Here is a 23663-nt window from a genome sequence, read left to right on the forward strand (position 1 = left end):
CCCTAACTTAATTGCACCTGGAAGTTTGAGAGAGCAAGTTTCCTTACCTGCGAGTTTACCCTCAGCAACCGAACTCCATAAAGTGCTCTTCACGCCGGAAGTGCACTAATCCGCAGCACGTGGGGTTGCCAGGGCGCTCTTCACGTGACTGGGCGGGGCCTCAGGAAGCTTATAGCCAATGGTAGCGCGAGAGGGCGGTGCCTATGACGCGCCGGGACCTATCCCGGAAGTGGGGCTGAGGTGGGGGCGGGAAAGGGCGGGGAGGCCGGGGTGTGGAAAGTGTGGCGGCCCCGCCCCGTCTCTTGGAACTGCCGCGGCCGCCACAGCTGCCGCCGCCGCAGCTGTGCGGGACCGGCGCGGGTGCGCAGGCAAAAGGCTCTCTTTACCTTCTGAAAGGTGAAGACTCGGGGAAAAGGTGGTGGGGCTGCGACCGGAGCGAGGAAGGGCTGGGGTAGGCAGCCAGAGCCGAGCCCCGACCGAGAAGAGGAGGAAGGATGGATGGGGGACCGAGGCGAGCGCGGGACCCGCCAGGGCTCAGGCCCGTGAGGCGCCGGGCCGGGGATGTCGGCAGGACAGAGGGTGTCTGAGAGGTCGAAGTGACGCCGCTGCAGGCTGGAGGGAGAAGTGTGCGCCCACTGCCCGAGGGCCAGGTGCTGATGGCCAGGTCCTGTTATCCCCATCCTTCGCAGGGATGTGCGGCCTGGGCTGGGTCCCCCGCACTGAGGATCCGGGCGGCGGCGGAGGGCCGGGCGGCGCGGTGCGGGAAGGTCGTCCGGCGGTGGGACGGTGGGGGCCGGGATTTGCTGCCCCCCGAGCGGGTGAGCGCCCTCGGCGGGTATTCCCCAACCCCAGCGAGCTCTGCTGCGACTTCCCTCCCACCTCCCCAGCAAAGGATGGAAAAGTTTGTAAGGCCGGAGTTAGAAAGTGCCCACTATTCCGGGTGGGTGTTCTATAAATGCAGAAATAATAGATCCATGATGCTTGGCTCGTAACTTGTCCGAAATGAGGCGTTTTCCTGCTTGCATGCTAGTTGTTAAAAAGCAAACAAACTTTTTGCATAGTACCCTCAGAAGAATCTCCCCAGCCCACCATGGCGGATGAAATTGATTTCACTACTGGAGATGCTGGGGCTTCCAGCACTTACCCTATGCAGTGTTCCGCCCTGCGCAAAAACGGCTTCGTGGTGCTCAAAGGACGACCATGCAAGATAGTGGAGATGTCAACTTCCAAAACTGGAAAGCACGGTCATGCCAAGGTAAATGCCCTTCCTGGTCTGCCTTGGCGTTTGGGTTTTGATCATTTGTATTCCATTACAGAACATGAGGTTTCTGAACTTGTAAGTGTATAAGAACACATTTTTATTCTTCCCACAATTACTGGGTGATCGGCTATTTGAATACTGAAAGGTAGCATTTCCTTCCTGGGCCCAATAATGTTTCATTAACTGGAAATAGAAACTTTCCTGAATCCTAGTGACTTAGGCGATCTATTTTACAAATGAAAAAACCTGTTCTAACATCATTCTAAGGAAACTAACCTCATTTTTCTTAAGCACTTTTATGATTGAGTTACTAGACTGTATGATATTGTGTCTTGATATGTCATGATACTGTTTAGTTGTTCACTGCTTCTCAGTTGTATGACCACTACTTTTTTGTTTTAAGAAAGTAAAATTAGATGACCTTGAAAGGAGAAAGAATCTGTCATAATCAGCATTGGTATTATGCTTCTGTGTATGTAATGAGTGATATCTTGGCAAAGATTAAACAGATTTCCTGTTCTCCCTTCTCTGTTAGGTTCACCTTGTTGGAATTGATATTTTCACGGGCAAAAAGTATGAAGATATTTGCCCTTCTACTCACAACATGGATGTTCCAAATATTAAGAGAAATGATTATCAAGTAAGTATTAATTTCCTTTAAAATATTACTTGTTTCCTAAAGGTGCAAATACTTTCTACTGTCAGTTGTAATTTAATAAAACCCACAAGTAGTTTTATAGGTTTTTCTAACCCATTATTAGGTACTGCTTATCTTAGAAATTGGAGAAATATAGTGCTGTTTAACACTTGTATTTTATCTAGGATAACTGTTAGTTTGCCCTTTAACATTCTTGCATTTTAAAAATTTGAACACTTCCTATTTTTCAGATCAAGTGACTCCATATTGTGAGTCCAGTGTTTAGTAAAATTACTATTCTCTTTGCTGTAAATTATTTCAAGTTTAAATAATTCCCTTCTAGGTAATGTATTTTTTTTTTTTTTTTACCTTACCAGACCTAAGATTCTCAAGAAATTTTTGGAATTCATGTTCCACCAACCAAGTTTGTATGTATTAAGGAATGAGTGTCAGAATTTGGTGTCCTTAAATAGGGAAATAAGTTGAAAGCCATAAATACAAAGGACAAAATGTATGGTCACTGAATAGGTGAAGGAAATAAAAAAAAAAAACTTTGTAGTTTTATTTATATTCAGTGACCATGCTGTGAAATTATAGGTATAAACTGCAACTTTTAGCTCCAATTATACATTTAGATAAGTCATGTTTAATGATAGCATTTTCTTGTTTGGAGTATTGATAGTAACTAAACCACTGACCTCATAGGATGTGGAAACTCAGATTAATCATAACTAAAGTCTTTCTTGAAAGTCTTTAATTTCTTTATCAAACATGCTATATGTAGAACTCTTTTCTATTCATTTTACATAGTGAAAAATACAAATGTGATGCTCAATTTGTTTTACCCAATTTAAACTGATTTCTTGCCATACCTAATATTGTGTTTATAATTTTTAAAGAATGTTACCATTAACTGCAATATCCAATGATTTCCTTTTAGTTTTTGTCCACATGTAAACATATTTTTTTGGAGAAGGAAATGGCAATCCACTCCAGCACTCTAGAGAAGGAAATGGCAATCCACTCCAGCACTCTTGCCTGGAAAATCCCATGGACAGAGGAGCCTGATAGGCTACAGTCCATGGGGTTGCAAAGAGTCGGACACGACTGAGCAACTTCACTTTCAAACATATTTTTACACAATTTTAATCTAGTAAGCAGTTTTATATTTTCATTTTCCCTCTTAATAAATGTTTTCTGTTGTTGTTAAAAAGTTTGTAGAAATTTGAATTGTCTTAGTAGAATAGTAGAAAGTTTTTTTTTTTAAGTCAGGCAGATCTGAGTTTCAATCTAGTCCTGCCACTTTCAAGCTGGGTGATCTTGGACAAATTATGCAATGTTTCTAAGCCTCAGTCTTCCCATCTACAAAGGAGGGATAATATGAAGGTTAAAAGATAATATGTACCCCATAATTACCTCTTAATTAGATTTATGCCCCAAACTATTTTTTCCTATATAAAAACTTCACTTAATCACTTATTCTTGGAGTACTTAGACATTGCATACAGTGCTGCTGCTGCTACTAAGTCACTTCAGTTGTATCTGACTCTGTGGGTGCTCGGTAAACATTTGTTAAATGCATACATGATTATTCAATGAGGTAAGGATGGTACAGCCAACTAAAGCTAAGCATAGAATTTTCTTTTGCCAAAAATGAATTTCTGTTTTCATCCTTAACATGTGAATGCTTTGAATATGCAATATTCATTCGGTATATAATGCTTTTGCCTTTGAATGTTTCAGAAAAATAGTAGTTCAGATGACGACCACTGTGATTAAATTAGCCAATCATTGATTAGAACTCAGGATCAACATAAAGGAAAATTTGGGTTTGAGTTGTATTTTGGCAGGACCAGAACTAGAATGAGGGAAATGAGATTAGTAGAGCCCTTGCCTCAAGCACAAAACTTTACATAAAGACAAGACCAGTAACAATGCCAAGCAACATAGGGGCCTAAGTCAGAAGGGAAAAATCAGGAATTCTGATCTTGTCTGAAAATTTGTTCATTATAGAATTTTTGCATTCTAATTTTTAAAAATACTACCTTAACCCGATCACTGAGGGTTTTGTGTGTTTGTGTGCACATGCACACCACCTTAAATTCTGCACCCTAAACAAGTGCCTCACTTGGTTCACTATAGTCCCAGCGCTCAGTATATGGTCTGTGTTGCAGAGCTGCTAAGACAATGGCTCAAGCCTAACAGTCTACGATCAGATCCTTTCTTTGGCACCTACTAATTACATGACGTTGTTTGACGAGTTATTTAATCTCTCATCTGCCTTTTTGTATTTATAAAATAAGGATAAGAATAATAAACTCCTCGTGAAATCACTGTAAGGATTAATTAGTTAATTCTTAGAAAAGTGCCTTGCAGAGTGAGCACTCAGTGATCACACCCCTTCATTATCAAGTCAGCATAGAATATTTATTTCTGTTCATTTAAAAAATTAGTTTGATGAACCCTTCCAGTTATATTCATTGTGCTATGGAAGGCAATGGCACCCCACTCCAGTACTCTTGCCTGGCAAATCCCATGGACGGAGGAGCCTGGTGGGCTGCAGTCCGTGGGGTCACTACGAGTCGGACACGACTGAGCGACTTCACTTTCACTTTTCACTTTCATGCATTGGAGAAGGAAATGGCAACCCACTCCAGTGTTCTTGGAGAATCCCAGGGACGGGGCAGCCTGATGGGCTGCTGTCTATGGGGTCTCGCAGAGTCAGACACGACTGAAGCGACTTAGCATTAGCATGGTGGTCTTCACTATCCAAGTGGCTTGATTCAATTTCTACTTACTATTTGGCTACTTGTAGTCCTTTGTGTTTGCTGAATTCAGTATTTCAAATGCCAGTTTGGCAGTCAGCTGAAGTGAAATATATACATATGTGTGTGTGTATTCGTTATAATAATTAAAAGGTAAATCTTTGTTTAAGAAAATAAAGGTATTTATAATTTTATGTATCTTAAAATAAGTTCAAAATGAAAGAAAAATTGTCTTCTGAATTCCATTCCAAGATGTAGCTGGAATTGCTAATTTCCATCCTTTCTCTCAAAACTAGTTATGGTTGTCTGGGGCTCACTGATAGTGTAAAATATAAATACACTTAAACACTTTTGGGAATCCCCAGACTCTTAAATACAGAAACGCTTGTTCAAACTCTGCTACTCCCTTGAATCATATTGGTTTAGAAAGTTCTATGTTCCTGTGCACCACACCACAAGTTAAATGCATTTTCATCATTCACTAAAGTTTTATTTGTCATTTAAAGATCACTTTTTAGAAGGAAAGCTAATCACTACAGGACATGTTAAAGTATAGATTTTGTATCTTTGGATTATTGGTGAATTTCCAAAACTGTGAATGTTAAATCCTAGTATATTCTTCAAATAAGTGTATGCCTTTTGTATAAGGAGTCGAATTTTGTTACTGCAACTTAAAATAGAACAACAAAGAAAATAATGATGCAATGAATTCTCTGTGTTTGAAGTCTTTTTATACTTTTTAACCTGTTTGTGGAATCTTTGTGTTCCCTGGTAGAAGCAGTGTTTCTTTGGAATAGAAAACCTCTAAATCAGCAGATCCCAGTGTTGCAGGGAGAAGAAACAGATATTTTGCTACAGGATCAGTGAGGGTAATAGTGAGAAGAGCCTTCTACCTTTGGTTCCTAGGCCTGTGTATTTTACCTTTGGGAGAAATAGTACCATATATTGGAATATATTGTAACTTGTAAAACAGCACCCAGGCGTGCATTGTCCAGCAGGTGGCAAAGATGAGTAGGCCAATGCAAACTCTCTTAGAATGACGGGAGTACATGGAGCAGTGAATCCTCTGAGTGTTGTCCTGCTGTTTTTTATTTCGCCTGTCAAATGAATTTTTTAACCAGAAATGACACTGTGTGAGGTTCTGAAGGAATGTGACAGTTTATAAATCCACAGATGAGATTTCAGCAGAAGCACTGCAGGCAGCAAAGGCAAATTTATATGTAAAGTAAGAATATATTGCAGTGAGCACAAACTGCTGCCTCTTCCATGATGGAGGGAATATACTATCACCAGGCAGCTGGCTCTTTGCCCTAGGTTCAGTTCAGTTGCTCAGTTGTGTCCAACTCTTTGCGACCCCATGAACCGCAGCACGCCAGGCCTCCCTGTCCATCACCAACTCCCAGAGTCCACCCAAACCCATGTCCATTGAGTCCGTGATGCCATCCAACCATCTCACCCTCTGTTGTCCCCTTCTCCTTTCTCCCTCAATCTTTCCCAGCATCAGGGTCTTTTCAAATGAGTCAGCTCTTCGCATCAGGTGGCCAAACTATTGGAGTTTCAGCTTCAACATCAGTCCCTCCACACCCAGGACTGATCTCCTTTAGGATGGACTGGTTGGATCTCCTTGCAGTCCAAGGGACTCTCAAGAGTCTTCTCCAACACACAGTTCAAAAGCACCAATTCTTCTGGGCTCAGCTTTCTTGTCCAACTCTCACATCCATACATGACCACTGGAAAAACCATAGCCTTGACTAGATGGACCTTTGTTAACAAAGTAAGTCTCTGCTTTTTAATATGCTATCTAGGTTGGTCGTAACTTTCCTTCCAAGGAGTAAGTGTCTTTTAATTTCATAGCTGCAATCACCATCTGCAGTGATTTTGGAGCCCCCCAAAATAAAGTCATCCACTGTTTCCACTGTTTCCCCATCTGTTTGCCATGAACTGATGGGACTGGATGCCTTGATCTTAGTTTTCTGAATGTTAGTTTTAAGCCAACTTTTTCACTCTCCTTTTTCACTTTCATCAAGAGGCTCTTTAGTTCTTCTTCACTTTCTGCCACAAGGGACGTGTCATCTGCATATCTGACATTATTGATATTTTCCCGGCAATCTTGATTCCAGCTTGTGCTTCATCCAGCCCAGTGTTTCTCATGATGTACTCTGCATAGAAGTTAAATAAGCAGGGTGACAATATACAGCCTTGGTGTATTCCTGTTCCTATTTGGAACCAGTCTGTTGTTCCATGTCCAGTTCTAACTGTTGCTTCCTGACCTGCATACAGATTTCTCAAGAGGCAGGTCAGGGGGTCTGGTATTCCCATCTCTTTCAGAATTTTCCACAGTTTATTGTGATCCACACAGTCAAAGGCTTTGGCATAGTCAATAAAGCAGAAATAGATGTTTTTCTGGAACTCTCTTGCTTTTTCGATGATCCAGCAGATGTTGGCAATTTGATCTCTGGTTCCTCTGCCTTTTCTAAAACCAGCTTGAACATCTGGAAGTTCACAGTTCACATTTTGCTGAGGCCTGGCTTTGAGAATTTAAGCATCACTTTACACTAGTGTGTGAGATGAGTACAATTGTGCAGTAGTGTGAGCATTCTTTGGCATTGCCTTTCTTTGGGGTTGGAATGAAAACTGACCTTTTCCAGTCCTGTGGCCACTGCTGAGTTTTCCAAATTTGCTGGCATATTGAGTGCAGCACTTTCATAGCATCATCTTTGAGGATTTGAAATAGCTCAACTGGAATCCCATCACCTCCACTAGCTTTGTTCATAGTGATGCTTTCTAAGACCCACTTGACTTCACATTCCAGGATGTCTGGCTCTAGGTGAGTGATCACACCATCGTGATTATCTTAGTCATGAAGATCCTTTTTGTACAGTTCTTCTGTGTATTCTTGCCACCTCTTCTTAATATCTTCTGCTTCTGTTAGGTCCATACCATTTCTGTCCTTTAATGAGCCCATCTTTACATGAAATGTTCCCTTGGTATCTCTACTTTTCTTGAAGAGATCTCTAGTCTTTCCCATTCTATTATTTTCCTCTATTTCTTTGCATTGATCGCTGAGGAAGGCTTTCTTATCTCTCTTTGCTATTCTTTGGAACTCTGCATTCAGATGCTTATATCTTTCCTTTCCTCCTTTACTTTTCACTTCCCTTCTTTTCACAGCTATTTGTAAGGCCTCCTCAGACAGCCATTTTGCTTTTTTGCATTTCTTTTTCTTGGGGTGGTCTTGATTCCTGATTCCTATACAACGTCACCAACCTCCATCCATAGTTCATCAGGCACTCTATCAGATCTAGTCCCTTAAATCTATTTGTCACTGTCACTGTATAGTTTAGTCATAAGGGATTTGATTTAGGTCATACCTGAATGGTCTAGTGGTTTTCTCCACTTTCTTCAATTTCATTCTGAATTTGGTAATAAGGAGTTCATGATCTGAGCCACAGTCAGCTCCCTGTCTTGTTTTTGCTGACTGTATAGAGCTTCTCCATCTTTGGCTGTAAAGAATATAATCAATCTGATTTCGGTGTTGACCATCTGGTGATGTCCATGTGTAGAGTCTTGTCTTGTGTTGTTGGAAGAGGGTGTTTGCTATGACCAGTGCGTTCTCTTGGCAGAAATCTATTAGCCTTTGCCCTGATTCATTCTGTACTCCAAGGCCAAATTTGCCTGTTATTCCAGGTGTTTCTTGACTTCCTACTTTTGCATTCCAGTCCCCTATAATGAAAGGGACATCTTTTTGGGGTGTTAGTTCTAGAAAGTCTTGTAGGTCTTCATAGAACTATTCAACTTCAGCTTCTTCAGTGCTACTGGTTGAGGCATAGACTTGGATTACCGTGATATTGAATGGTTTGCCTTGGAAACAAACAGAGATCATTCTGTTGTTTTTGATTGCATCGCAGTACTGCATTTCAGACTCTTTTGTTGACTATGGTGGCTACTCCATTTCTCCTAAGGGATTCCTGCCCACAGTAGTAGATATAATGGTCATCTGAGTTAAATTCACCCATTCCAGTTCATCTTAGTTTGCTGATTCCTAGAATGTCAATGTTTACACTTGCCATCTCCTGTTAGACCAGTTCCAATTTGCCTTGATTCATGGACCTAACATTCCAGGTTCTTATGCAATATTGCTCTTTACAGCATCAAACTTGCTTCTATCACCAGTCGCATCCACAACTGGGTATTGTTTTTGCTTTGGCTCCATCCCTTCATTCTTTCTGGAGTTATTTTTCCACTGATCTCCACTAGCATATTGGGCACCTACCAACCTGAGGAGTTCCTCTTTCAGTATCCTATCATTTTGCCTTTTCATAGTGTTCATGGGGTTCTCAAGGCAAGAATACTGAAGTGGTTTGCCATCCCTTCTTCAGCGGACCACATTCTGTCAGACCTCTCCACCATTACCCATCCATCTTGGGTGGCCCCACACGGCATGGCGTAGTTCCATTGAGTTAAACAAGGCTGTGATCCATGTGATCAGATTGGCTAGTTGTCTGTGATTGTGGTTTCAGTCTGTCTGCCCTCTGATGCCCTCTCTCAGTGCCTACCGTCTTACTTGGGTTTCTCTTACCTTAGATGTAGGGTATCTCTTCATGGCTGCTCCAGCAAAGCACAGCCGCTGCTCCTTACCTTGGACGTGGGGTAGCTCCTCTCAGCTGCTGCCCCTGACCTCGGGCATGGGGTAGCTCCTCTTGACTGCCACCCCTGACCTCAGGCCCCTGACCTTTGCCCTAGGAAATAGTGCCATATCAGTGACTATGCATTGGTCTGTGCTCTGAGGTACCAGCAGCAGCTGTAGTCAGTAGTGGCTGTAGGTCACATCAGCCTTGGTGAGAAAAAACCTGTGTCAATTAGCTTATGCCACAATGGCCAGTCATTGATAAGCCAGTTAAGCAAGGACTGAGAAGACTACAGTAAGAAACTTAAGTGACATTTGCCGATAGAATCATCTTGTCACCTGTCTGCCTCCTCAGTGGCATGTCCCCTGAGAGGCCCCTCAGGTACCAGGTACCAGAGAGGCCCCTCCAGGTACCACTCTCCCAGACCTTATTGTCAGCAGTTTTCCCATCTTGTTCTTTCAGTGTGGTTGAACTTCCATACAGACTCTTAGCCATTGCCCATCATTCGTGTAAATCTAAACCTTCAGTTCTTTATCCTCTGAGTCCAGTGCATGAAGTTCTCATCCTCACTGTCTCTCCAAGTAGTTTCATCAGACCATGCATAACCATCTAGAAACCACTCTGGCTTTTTTTATTTTTCAGTCAGCTGCGCATAGGGAACTCCCCCCATAAAGCCACTGGTATGAGTTGAGGGGGAAGTGGTGGATGTTGCAGAAGGTACTTTCTGAGTCTCATACAGCTTGCCTGTGCCTTCAGGACCTGCTCAGGTTGGTCTCATATATGCAGCTTGCACTTGATGATGAAGTGGCGCTATGCATAACCAGTTTTATGGCTTGATGAGTCAGATAGCACTCTAGTTGATAATAGTGTTATTTACTTGTGTTGTTTGATAACACTGGTCAAGCATTTAGTTCCTTCTTGCCCAGTCTCCTCCCCATGCCCCCCTCCCCCCGCCGCCAGGGACCAGCAGCTCTAAAGAAGTAGCTTGAGAGTACTGGAGGAAAAGGAAAAGGAAGGAGGAGAAGAAAGGAGGTCTTACTTAAAAGTCTGACTATTTTGAAATATATTGAGAAATAAAATTAAGTTCAGAAGTTAGGGCTAAGAAGGCACCTGTAGTGATGCTATTCCTTCTCCAGCTTTCTGCTGTTGTGTACCAATAAATTACAGGCAAAAAGTTGCCCCATAATTTTCCTTTTTCATGTTCTTATATGACCACATCATGGACAGAATCTCCAGTCACTGGCTTTCTCCACATACTTCCTTTCAGTTCATGCTTTGTTTTCTCAGCTCCCTGTGCCTCCAGCTATTTAGTGGTTACGGTGCTCTTTCTAGAATTCTGATATACCATAGCATTTTTATTTTTTGCTTTTTATAGTAGACATTTTCAAAATATGATGAACCTCATATACCCATCATCTGCCTTAAAAAATTATCAATACATAGCAAATCTTATTTCATTTATACCCCACCATCTACTTTTATTTCCTGTATCCTCTGTCTCTTGATTATTTTGAAGCTAATTCCAGATATTATGTTATTTATCGTTTCATCTGCAAATATTTTGATACACATTTTTAAAAGGTAAGGGCTGTAAAGAGCAAGATCAAAGCACACTGTGGTACCTCAAAAATTAGTAATTCCTTAATATCTTCAAATATCCAGTCAATATCTACATTTTCTTAATTGTATTTGTGTTTTGCTTTTTCAGATGTGATAGTTAATTATTTTTATTTTGTAGTTTTTCTAAATCAGGACCTAAATAAAGTCCACACAGTGAAATTGGTTGAGGTATCTCTTAAATCTGCTTTATAGGCTCTCCTCTCTCATACATGCATTTGAGTCTCTCTTTCCTCCCTTCCTTATTTCTCTCTCTCTTTCTGCCCCCTCTCAATTTTTTGAGGAAGAATGTTGCTCTATAGACTTTCTCACAGGCTTTATTTTGCTAATTGCATTTTCCTTGTTCTTTAACATGTTCCTTTGTCCCACATATTTCTGAAAATGGATAATTAAATCTACAGATCTAGTTTAGATTTTTATTTTTTTCATCTTTTTTCTTTAATAAGAACTACTCCAAAGGTGATGTTCTGTGCAGTCATCAAGTAAATGAATCTTATGGTTTGCTCTTTTGTGATGTTATTAGATATGTAATAACTGCCTCAATCCATTAACTTATTAGGGAAGACAAAGTAATAATAATCAGTTATTCTTTTAAAAAAAAAAATAAAAGCCAGAACACTTCTATAAAGAGAAATTTTCCTTTAGCTTTTTTGATTACCCTTGCAATAGTATATAATAGGAAAGGCAATATAAATACTTGATTCTTTGCCTTTAATTACCAGTTTTCAAAATTAGTTGGTTCTCTGGCTTTTATTGAAGATGACCAGTGAAATGTTTTTTTGCCACTTTGAACTCAAGCATTTAAACACATTTATGTTTCAATATATTATAGTTATTATCATTATTCATTCTCAAATTGTTCTATCTTTGGCCAGAGGGCCCTTATTTCAGTTAGCTCCTGAATCCCTTTGATATGGATTATCATGCTTTCACATCTTATATGCTTCCTACTCTGGACCTGGAATTATCCATTTTCCCAAGAGCCCTATGGAGAGAAAAAACACCATACATTGTATTCTTTTAGTAGGGAATAATAGATACCACATTCTGGTACTAGTATTTTGGGGGTATGGTATAATTTCAGATGTCATTCAGTAGCTTGGTATGCCACTGCATGATTGACTCTTCTATTACAAGTTTTCTGACCCTGCCCTCTCCTGTCTCCTTGCTTACCATTAAGAAAATGATTTTTCTACCAAAAAAAATTCTTCAAAACATTTCAAAGTTACCAAATGAGAATTGTTGTTCAGTCGCTCAGTTGAGTCTGACTCTTTTCAACTCCATGGACTGAAGCACACCAGGCTTCCCTGTCCTTCACCATCTCCCAGAGCTTGCCTCAAACTCATGTCCATTGAGTTGGTGATGCCATCCAACCATCTCATCCTCTGTCATCCCCTTCTCCTCCTGCCTTCAATCTTTGCCAGCACGAGGGTCTTTTCCAACAAGTTGGCTCTTTACATCAGGTGGCCAAAGAATTAGAGCTTCAGCTTTAGCATCAGTCCCTCCAGTGAATATTCAGGATTGATTTCTTTTAGGATTGACTGGTTTGATCTCCTTGCAGTCCAAGGGACTGTCAAGAGTCCTTCTCCAACACCACAGTTCAAAAGCATCAATTCTTTGGCACTCAACCTTCTTTATGGTCCAGCTCTCACATCCATACATGACTACTGAAAAAATCATAGCTTTGACTAATATTGACCTTTGTAGGCAAAGTTACGTCTCTGCTTTTCAATATGCTGTCTAGGTTTGTCATAGCTTTTCTTCCAAGGAGCAAGCCATCTTCTAATTTCATGGCTGCAGTCACTATCCGCAGTGATTTTGGAGCCCAAGAAAGTAGAATCTGTCACTGTTTCCATTGTTTCCCCATCTGTTGGCCATGAAGTGATGGGACCAGATGCCATGATCTTCGTCTTTTGAATGCTGAGTTTTAAGCCAGCTTTTTCACTCTTCTCTTTGACCTTCATCAAGAGGCTCTTTAGTTCCTCTTCACTTTCTACTATAAGGATGGTTTCATCTGCATATCTGAGGTTATTGATATTTCTCCCAACAATCTTGATTCCAGCTTGTGCTTCATCCAGCCTGGCATTTTGCATGATGTACTCTGCATATAAGTTAAATAAGCAGGGTGACAATATATAGCCTTAATGTACTCCTTTCCCAATTTTGAAACAGTCCATTGTTCCATGTAAGGTTCTAACTGTTGCTTCTTGACCTGCATACGGATTCCTCAGGAGGCAGGTAAGATGGTCTGGTATTCCCATCTCTTGAAGAATTTCCCAGAGTTTGTTGTGATCCACACAGTCAAAGGCTTTAGTGTAGCCAATGAGTAGATTTGCTTACAGTGAAGGATCAGAAGGAAATACTTAGAATTATAACTCTCTCCTTACCACCATCTCCTTCTGACTGTATAGAATCAGAGAGGGCTTTGAGGAAAGATTGAAAAAGTTGCACAGTAATATGTTTGAAACACAAAAATGACACCGTTAGCTTTTTTTTTTTACAAGCTTTTTTTTTTACAAGATTGAAAATTACAAAAGGGGAAATGATACCTTGAAAGTGGAAAAATCTGGCAGATACTACTGTAGCCAGGTAATCAAAGTTAATATCACCAGTAATAGGAAATAGACATTATTTACCTCTTGATGTGATACTCTGAGGACACATCATTTATGCAGTAATCCTTCCAAAAATGCACTATCTTATTCATTAAGAAACTGACAAACTCAAACTAAGAAACATTCTATAATTCAATGAATCTGTGCTTGTCAAAAACGTCAGTGTCATGAAAGACGATGGGAGCTGTTCCAAATTAAGAGACTGAACTGGTATGATAGCCAAAAAGATACCAGGCATGATCCTGGAGCTGGGAGGGAAAAAAAGACAATACTGCAGCTTTGAATACAGACTGTATATTAAATAATATGTTAGCAATATTGAATTTCCTGATTTTGAAAAATAAACTGCGGTTATATGAGTATGTCCTTGAGAAGAACACAGTATTATTGCTAAAGAGTCATAATGTTTGAAACTTACTCTCAAATGGTTCAGTAAAAATAAAAGAATAAGAATGTGTATGGAAGCATTTTATATATTCCATATATACTAGAGATTTTTAAAAAAGCACATGGTTAAATGTTAACAAAGAGTAAATTTAAGTAAAAGACACAGGATTTTATTGCATTACTTTTACAGCTTTTCTTTAAGAAGATCAAATAATTCATTATTATTATTTAATTTCATTTTTCTATAGCTTAGTTTTATTTTTGAAAATTTTAATTTTATTTATTATACCAATTTATTTTAATGCTTATAAGCAAATACTTTAGTAGATGTTTTATATGTCTGTACATTTTTGTATTTGAAATGCTTTATAGTTCATCCCATGGCTTATGAATGCTATGTTATGAACTGCTCTTAAAAAATAAAATACCATATAAATTTCAAAATACCAATATTATTATTTGGCTAATGTGGTTCAGTCACTAATGGAGTGGGAACCTTTAACTCTTAAAATTGACAAGTTCTACCTCAGGGAGTTGCTAAAGGAGCTAAAATAAAAACAATGAGCCTGTGATTGTCTAAAAGTCACACTTCTGTCTCAATTTCCTTGCTCCCCTGCCCTTTTCTGCCAGCTATCTCACAAATGTTTGAGTGACCAAAAGATTAAGTTGTTTGTGGTGGCTCAATAGGGTGGCTTTTTGTTTTTGAGATTATAGACATGTGCAAAAACTGAAATCTCCTGTGGTCAGTGCAGTGTCTGTGGAAAGCCATTGCCTGAGTTGGTAGCGCCATAAGGGAGCGCTCTGACACCTGTGGTCCATGCAGTGTCTGTGGAAAGCCACTGCCTAAGTCTGTTGCGCCATAAGGGAGCGCTCTGACACCTGTGGTCCGTGCAGTGTCTGTGGAAAGCCATTGCCTAAGTCTGTTGCGCCATAAGGGAGCGCTCTGACACCTGTGGTCGGTGCAGTGTCTGTGGAAAGCCACTGCCTGAGTCGGTAGCGCCATAAAGGAGCGCTCTGACAGTCTATCTCTGGGGTATGCCTGTGTATGAAATAGTGGCTGAAGGGGATCAGGGACCGTGTCTCTGATTCCTTTTGTGTATCTCAGTGTTAGCATCTGGTGTGCTGGCTGGTTGCCTTTCATAAAACCTCTTGGAATTCTAGGCACACTGATGGTGTACCTGCTTTTAGAATAAATGAATGTGGCCTGCCAGTTTCCTCATACCTGTAATGAAAAAAATTCAATGATATCAAAACTATGTCTTTTTGCAGGTTAGGTTGATGACTGGGTTTGTTGCACTAATGTCATCAACAAGCTAATTTTTTTCTTTTTAAAAAAACCTAGTGTTGTTAGCAGTGAGCTGGAGACTAAAAATTTTCCACTTCAGTTTGTGTATAATCAAGTTATAAAACGTATTGTTTATAGTCATGAAAAACTGAAAATAACTTTTATGCTCATTAATACAAAAATGGTTAAATCAGTAACTGTCTCCATACAGATTAAAGAGATTAAGCTAAGTCCATATTTTCTAAAATTGAAAGATTTCTAAGACATATTTAAGTGAAAACAACTTGCTGAAAAATAACTCATTTATTTTTGAAAACAACTATATTTGTATTGTGTACATAAATGTAAATACTTCTGGATACACTATTTTAAAAAAGCCAGATTGTTGAATAATGTAGAGATTTGTGGGGGGGGGGGGAGAATGCAAGAAGGAATGAACTTATACTTTTTCTCTATATCTATCTTCTACTTTTCTATGTGTAGCATTCTTAAGTACCAAGAATTTATTAATGTATTACTGTGTACTTATACAAATAAATGTAAATGGCAATTCATGTTAAAATTACAAAGGAGTGGATATAATCTAATCAGTGCAAATGATATAATTTCTTTCAATAGCTGATATGCATTCAGGATGGTTACCTTTCCCTGCTAACAGAAACTGGTGAAGTTCGTGAGGATCTTAAGCTGCCAGAGGGTGAACTAGGCAAAGAAATAGAAGGAAAATATAATGCAGGTGAAGATGTGCAGGTAAAGACCTATGGGGAGATTTTTTTTAAGCCATTTTATAAAAGCTTTGACCTAAATTAGCATAAAATACTATAAGAAATACAGCTGTTAAATAGTGCTGAAATGTTGAAAAGGAACTCTAGAACTAGGCAGTTTTCCCAGGATACCTTTTACCATGCCCATTCCCCAAAAAAGTATCAAAGTTCATTTTTTACTACATAGACACTGTCAATCCCAAATTTGTTTCGAAGGTCAGCCTGAACTATTCTGAAGGATGAGAAAGGATGTTATGGGAATTCTAAAGAGTAAAGGTGATTTATTTTATTTTTGTTATGATTTTCAGAAGTATAACATCTAAGTGTTGTGGCATTTATACTTCTTATTTTCCTGTTCCCTGGAAATTGTTTTAAAAACCACAGTTTAAGAAATTCTTCTCTAGAAAACTGTAGAGAAAGATGATTTGATCTTGGAATGCCTCTTTCCAAAATAAATATGTATAAAACATCCATGAGTACTCATCTCATCCTCTCCTTCCCTCACTGTATCCACAAGTCTGTTCTCTGTGTCTGGAAACGTATACATGACCACATGCAAAATAGATGAGCAGTGGGAACTTGTTGTATGATGCAGGGAGCTCAAACCCAGTGCTCTGTGACAACCTAGAGGGGTGGGAGGAGGGTCAACAGGGAGAGGACATAGGTATACCTATGGCTGATTCCTGTTGATGTATAGCAAGAACCAACACAATATTTAAAAGCAATTATCCTCCAATTAAAAATAAAGTTTTAAAGTTAAATAAGCAGGGTGAAAAATAGATCCACAATTATCCAGTGTATGATGAATTAAATATATCTTATATAGATACTGCCTTTTGAATAACTTTTTACCTGCTTTTTTTTTCCTTCTAGGTATCTGTCATGTGTGCAATGAGTGAAGAATATGCTGTAGCCATAAAGCCCTGCAAATAAATGGGAACATCAGGCATGACCAAACTGTTTAGGTCTGGATCAACTACAGATCTAAAGTTTGGTTCTAAGTTGTCACCAAAGCTATGGCCTTCATAAGCAACCTCATTTCTTTTTCAGTTGTTTTGAAATTGTGCTGAGTTAGTTTTGTAGGCAATTAGCAATTTAAAAAAATAATCAAGATATATAACTTTTTTTTTAATTTTGTAGGTGTCTTTACTATATAACATTCCTGTGGTTTTCAGTATGTGAGTCCAAGAAACAGATGAGATAGCTTCAGCACATATGATTTGTCTGAGCAAATCATTCCTGAATTTTAGTTAAATGATAAATAAACCAGGGTTTTAAACAATGTAGCATCCAGTGGTATTGATGTACCACATTTAAGTTGAATTGCTCTGCATTAATTTCAAACTTAATATCATAGAATAAGTAGATTATGGATTGGAATTGTCAAAATTTCAGCCTGGGTGTGGCAAGTACAGATCCTTAAACAAAAATCATGTTATCAAAAGTGCCAGTTATCTTAGTAATCGTGTGCAGCCCACCTGTGTTACCTCAGTCATTCTGTTCTTTGCCAAATTTCTGGCAGACTTAGTATAATCTGTATTATGGTCATTTTAGTACTTTGTTGTGGTTAACAGAGGCGTTAAACTGTTGTGTGACTGTTAGCAAGTCATATTGTAAAGAAGGCCCAAAGGACAGTGGCAGAGGGTGTTGGTAAAAGCTGTAGCTTTTTATTTGAGCCCTTTGTAATCAGCATAAAAATAGGAAGTTTCTGTTTGCATTTTTAACTTTTGTTTTCTCTATTTAAAGGAGTGACATGCTTTACAGGATACTATGCAGTACTTTTTATCGATTATGTTGAATAGTTGATATTTGTAGTAATCACTCCTTTCTAGACATTTTTAAGTAGACTTTTTTTGACATCAGAGTATTTGTTAAACAAAAACTGGAAATTCTTAAATTATTTGGAATGCTTGTTAAATTTATGTATGTTTTTTCTAACATGAAAGTGAATCATAGAAGAAAAGTTACTTTATATGATTATTATTTAACTTAAGTATGTATTTATCTGATTGTCATGTGACTTAATTCACTTAACTGGTATGAAATATAGCTAGGAAAGATTTCTATAAACTGAATTACTTTTAAAAGTATTTTAGGTGATTCTGTTACATTTCTGTTCAGTCTTTTGGATCATATATCTCTCTATTTCCAGAATTCTAGGCATTATATCACAGGGTTTGTGAGGACTCAGTAACAGCCATTATATTGCAGTGAAACTTAGAACAAAATCACCATTTCAGTAATACTTTCATTCTCTAAGACTGATTCTAAGACCTCTCCCATCATACATTGACTTCTAAAAGGCCTTTGTACCCTATCACCTAGAGGAAAATCTGCATGATGCTATAATCGGTCTACTCAGTGATTGGAAATAGCATTAGGAACAGAAGATCCCAGTTTTAGTTACTTAATTTGCCCACGTTTTAAATCTTGTATTGGCCTCAGCAAAACCACTTGGAGAAGAAGCAAGATGCTTTAAGGAAATGCAAGAGGAATTCTAAAGCACAAGAAATATTGATGTTGTAGTTAATCATTTTTTAGTATAACATTTTAGCTTTTGCCCATCTAAAGCACAATTAGTAATTAGGCTAAATTCTTTCATTTCCGGAATTCCATTTAGGTATCACTGCTCTAGTTTTTTTAATACTCTGTAGTATGTATCTTACTTGTGACTGGTTGGCATCGTTACCTGCAGGAATTCCAGAAAGTTACCAATCTGTGCTTCTTGCTGGCCATTCATATGACTCCAGTTAACTACACTAGTATTCTGGTTTAGTATTAATTCTGGATTAGCATGCCCTTGTTCTTCCTAATTTATCAAACTTGACATAAATATATTTTCAATTGCAAGATAAAGTATTTCAATTGCAAAGTATATATAAATTATGATAATGCACCTATACTTCATATATTGAATGGCAAAAGCTACTTATGCATAAGTATTTCAAGTATTATAATAAAGTGTAAATTCTCTTCTGACATATAATTATAGATTTTAAAGATATGGGACTGTTTATTTTCATGTAAGTCAATACTTGTTTCTGTTGAACAATATATTTCATTTAGAAAAGCTTTATAAATTGTATTAAAAGGAAGCAGGAAACATTTTTTAATAGAACAGAAAAGACTTCATTCTTTTTTGACATCAGAAATGTTAAAAGTTGATTCCTAGTATTTGTTGTACTTTTTTGTAGTAAATGTTAAATGTCACAGTTACCACGTGTAGAATGTAGACTGTCATCTTGATAGATTATACAGTGATATACCTTTTTGTCTGCAGGCATTTCACCAATTTATATACAGTATTATACTAACAAGTGGAATATTTGTTTCTTTCTAGAACAACATATTTTATTTCTACTGTGAAGACTTTGTTATATCTTATTTGCTACAAAGTTATATACCCTCTGAAACAGATCAAATTATTGCTACTTTGACTTAGCATTTGCATCATAGACATGATGTTTCTTTCATGTTCCCTTCCAAGGGCTGTCAAGTCACTTGAAATTGTTGCTAACTGACCAACTTCACATTCACTTTTCACTTTCATGCACTGGAGAAGGAAATGGTAACCCACTCCAGTGTTCTTGCCTGGAGAATCCCAGGGACGGGGGAGCCTGGTGGGCTGCTGTCTCTGGGGTCGCACAGAGTCGGACATGACTGAAGCGACTTAGCAGCAGCAGCAGCAAGCTCTTGAATCCATTTCCATTTATGGTACAAAATTCTGTATGGATTCTTTATAACTATTACCAAAACTCTCCTGCAGCCAGAGCATGAAATCTTTAATAGGAGATGCTGCAATAAAATGTTTAGGCTATAAAATTTGGGGATACAGTTTTTCATTAATAGCACAACATGTGTGCATATGTGCACATAGCTTTGGATGTTTGTTCTCTTTACAAAGTCCTTCCAACTCTTAAAAGTACTGTAGTCTGGTAGTGCCTCAAATGTTGGTAACTTTTTTTTTATTTACAACTTTTCCAGAATTTGGTTTTGTATTTTAAAGTTTCTCAATTAGATTATTTCTAGTTGCAATTTGAATGCATTGTTCTCAGGGCTGTTTGTGCTAAGAGCTGAAGTTTCCTTATTTTAAAGCTAACTGCCTGAAAGAATATTGTAAAATTTTCCCACATTGTAATACAATGATACATACAAATAAAAATCTGTAATATCAACACACTTAAACTATATGCTAAATATTCAAAAAAAAATTGGAATATTGCTAACATGTATACTGGAATCTTGGCATATTTTTTTCATTTTAGAAAAGAATTTGGTGGTCTTATCTTAGAACCTTATCCTTAATGATACACCTGAAAGCATTCCTTTGGCATGGACCCCAAAGATAGCTTTGGAGCCAAACTTGGATATGATTTTCAAAACATGTCTAGGGAGAAAAGAATTAAAATTCATAACACTTTTGGGGGCACATTAAAGTGTTTACAGATTGAATTCTGTATATGAACTAGTAACATTTATTATAAGAAAATATGACTCTTAAGCAGTATATGTACAAACTATAAGCATATATCCATAAACAGCATAATATTAATTGGTCAACAGTTTAAACTTTTCTGATATCTAGGCATGATATTTCATAGTTTTCAAGCCTTTTTTCCTCCCAGCATTTGGACAAGTAATAGGTAACAAAGACTTAAGAAAATTTCATTGTGAAAAACCTTAAAATTGAGAAAATTCAATCCATTAACTTTATTAAATTTTCTTTCTCTGAATTGGGCATATGGTATTATTTGATTTTAGCAGGGAACATTTGGATTTAGCTTACAGAACACAGATGTTCTATGGGAACATGACTTGAAGTTCTATATAATTTAATATTTTTTCATTAAATGACCATCTGAGCATCAACATAACTACCACGTGAGGTCAAGTGCCTGAAAAGTGCTGTATATATCTATACACATTTTCCTTACATGAAAGATGCATCTTATAGCAATGCATATCAGGCTTTCACCTGCTAAAAAACATTCTTGTTGCCCAACCTTACCATCCACCACTATTCTGACTCCTTATTACAAGTTGCAACCTATTTTACAATTAAAAGAGAGGTTCCTTTATTTATATAAAGTCCCTAAAACTATGTCTTGATATTGGTAGACTTAAGTTTATCATAGTTCAAGATTGCACTTTTTTAAAACTCTGGATATAAACTTGATTCAGTGGTGACTATACAGCTTGTCATAAGTCACGGTTGTGATTTTTCTTGAGAGGAATCCTTTATGTGGTTAATATCTACTATAAATAAGCACTCTTGTGCTTGTTATAAAGAATAATGCAAATTCCTAGCTCTGTACTGTTTCTGTCCTTCTCTTCAAAAAGGAAATAGTTGAAATGGCATTGTCTAATCCAATGGCACTTTATTAGTAATACATTTTATTTGTCATAGGTATAAGAGAACTCTTACCTGCAGAGACTTATATGTTTTAGCTAAAACTTTAAAATTGTAAGATATGTAGTATGGGTATTATTATAATTGTGTATTTTACATTTCAAAAATGGGTAAAATTCATATAGTAAGCCTTTGACTATGTTAAAATAATTGTGAAATCCTTTAAAATGTGGAACGTAAACTAATCAATTATAACTTTTTGTTACAATATATTTGTCTGTTAACTTCATCAGTTATATTAAATAAAAATAAAGTTAATAGCTTATACTACTCTTGTATATATACATTCCTAGAGACATTTTCATACTAGAAAATTAACTACTGTTAAAATCTAACTTGTATTTTGTTTGTTTTTCTATATTTTAGGTTCTTATTGTACAGCACCCTAGCTTTACACATGAAAATGTTAATTTCTAAATTTCAGTTCCAGATTTAGATATACTTTAAAAAAAAATCTTTTAAGTTTTTAATAGTTTTTAGAATATATAAAATACATGGTTCAAAATTCTATAGATACAAGAATAAATACATCTCTTCCTCCTCTTCCTGTGCATTCTTCCAGGGATACATAATGCAAGAGAGTTCAGTGGTCCCAACCCCTGATCAGGGTCTGAGGTGTTCCTTCCCTACCAGACTTGCTGTTCGCTTTCTATACTGATGTGAATGGTGTGATGAGTCCCAGAAGCAAACTCTTTTCCCAGTCCTCATCATATCTAATCAACATCATCTGGACATATTCATTCTGAGGGGGTGCAGCAGTTTCTTCCTTTTACCCACTGTACCATTCTAGAACATCTCTCACTTCCTGATGTGTGGACCATACCAAGACTACCAGCATAATTGTCACCTCCTATCTGTGATGAGCATTACTGTTACCCATAACCCTCCAGATCCAGCAAGCATAACTGGGCAGTGGGAGAAGCACCAGATTAAAGTCTTGTACACCTCAGCCCCACTCTTTTTTGCCACTTGCAAACACTAATAACTGTATCCCAGAAATAGGCATGGGAGGGAGAAAAGAGTGAAAAGGGACTAACTGTATGTCACATATCAGCTTGAGTTTCTTCACGCCCCGCCCCGCAACCTCGTATTTAAACAAATATTCTATCCAAATAGGATGTGTCCTATGGGACTGCCACTTTTAGAACTCGTACTGCCTGTCTAAAGTGTGTGCCACTGGGAACTTAAAATACCGATTCCCACAATACTTTCATCCAGCAGGATCAGTTACAATCACTGGGTGTGTATCGGCTCAAAAGGACCCACCTACAATGTTTTATCAATCCACTGTCCATTTGTGAGTTATTTAAATCTAGTTGAAACAATTTTTGATCCCACCCACGGGTACTACCCAGCATCACAATGACTTGTGTCCTAGTGTTTAGAAGGGCAAAAAGACCTGGCAACCACAATTGCTATCAGATCCCTGACAAAGATTCTAATTGGGAGAACGGAGGTTTATCTACCTAATATTGATAGTGTGTCTGCCTTTTTTGTTCACACTGATGTGTGTGTGTGTTTCACTTAAAATTGTTGCCACTCTAGTGCATTTTAATTTGTACAATCATTGAGGTAAATCTTAGAGAAAAAACAAATACATGGAACTTTCTGAAAAGAAAAGGACATTTAGGGCACAAAGAAAACAGTTTCTACAAAGAGGAAATGGTAAAAATAATGCTGATACCAATCCTAAATGAAAATAAAAAGACCCTCCTACCTGGAAATTTGAAAATCTATTACATAATTCTATAGTGAAAGGAGTACTACAAACAAAGAATTCCTGAAAAATAATGAAAACTCTTATCAGAATCTAAAGCAGTATATAGGAAAATTTGTAGCTTTAACATCTATATCAAAAATGAAAGGAATGTAAATAAACTCCTAAATCAAATAACCAGAAAAAAAAAAACAAGAGAGCATAAGAGAAATGATAAAAACAGAATTAGGTGACTAGAGAACTTCCCTGGTGGTTCAGTTGGTAAAGAATCCACTTATAATGCAGGAGACATGGGTTTGATCCCTGGGTTGGAAGATCCCTTGGAGAAAGAAGTGACAACCCACTCCAGTATTCTTGCCTCAGAAATCCTATGGATAGAGAAGCCTGGCCGGCTACAGTCCATGGGGTTGCAAGAGTTGGACACGACTTAGTGACTAAACCACCAGTGAATAGAAAAATTGAAATAAAAATTCTGGTTTCTTGAAAAACTAACAAATCACTGGCTAATTTATTTAAGGTAAATAAAGGAAGAAAACAAAAGTAAAAAATGAGAACAAGAAAGAATGACTAACAATGCAGA

At 37.9% G+C, this 23663-nt stretch overlaps 1 protein-coding gene across 2 annotated transcripts; it reads left to right on the forward strand.

Annotated features, from left to right (window-relative positions):
* The first annotated feature begins 361 nt into the window (after nucleotides 1–361).
* On the forward strand, nucleotides 362–21633 carry EIF5A2 (eukaryotic translation initiation factor 5A2). 2 transcript variants are annotated; one of them, NM_001192089.1, is made up of 5 exons: nucleotides 362–396; nucleotides 1062–1255; nucleotides 1797–1901; nucleotides 15811–15942; nucleotides 16830–17065. In NM_001192089.1, exons 2-5 carry the CDS (start codon nucleotides 1091–1093, stop codon nucleotides 16887–16889), a joined length of 462 nt encoding a protein of 153 aa, NP_001179018.1. In that variant the 5' UTR covers nucleotides 362–396; nucleotides 1062–1090; the 3' UTR covers nucleotides 16890–17065. The 2 variants fall into 2 exon arrangements, with proteins under 2 accessions (NP_001179018.1, XP_059748041.1); XM_059892058.1 differs by lacking the exon at nucleotides 362–396 and adding an exon at nucleotides 570–650 and having other exon boundaries at nucleotides 16830–21633.
* The last annotated feature ends 2030 nt before the right edge of the window (nucleotides 21634–23663 follow it).

The sequence above is a fragment of the Bos taurus genome, chromosome 1 (genome assembly GCF_002263795.3).
Source record: "Bos taurus isolate L1 Dominette 01449 registration number 42190680 breed Hereford chromosome 1, ARS-UCD2.0, whole genome shotgun sequence".
NCBI lineage: Eukaryota > Metazoa > Chordata > Mammalia > Artiodactyla > Bovidae > Bos > Bos taurus.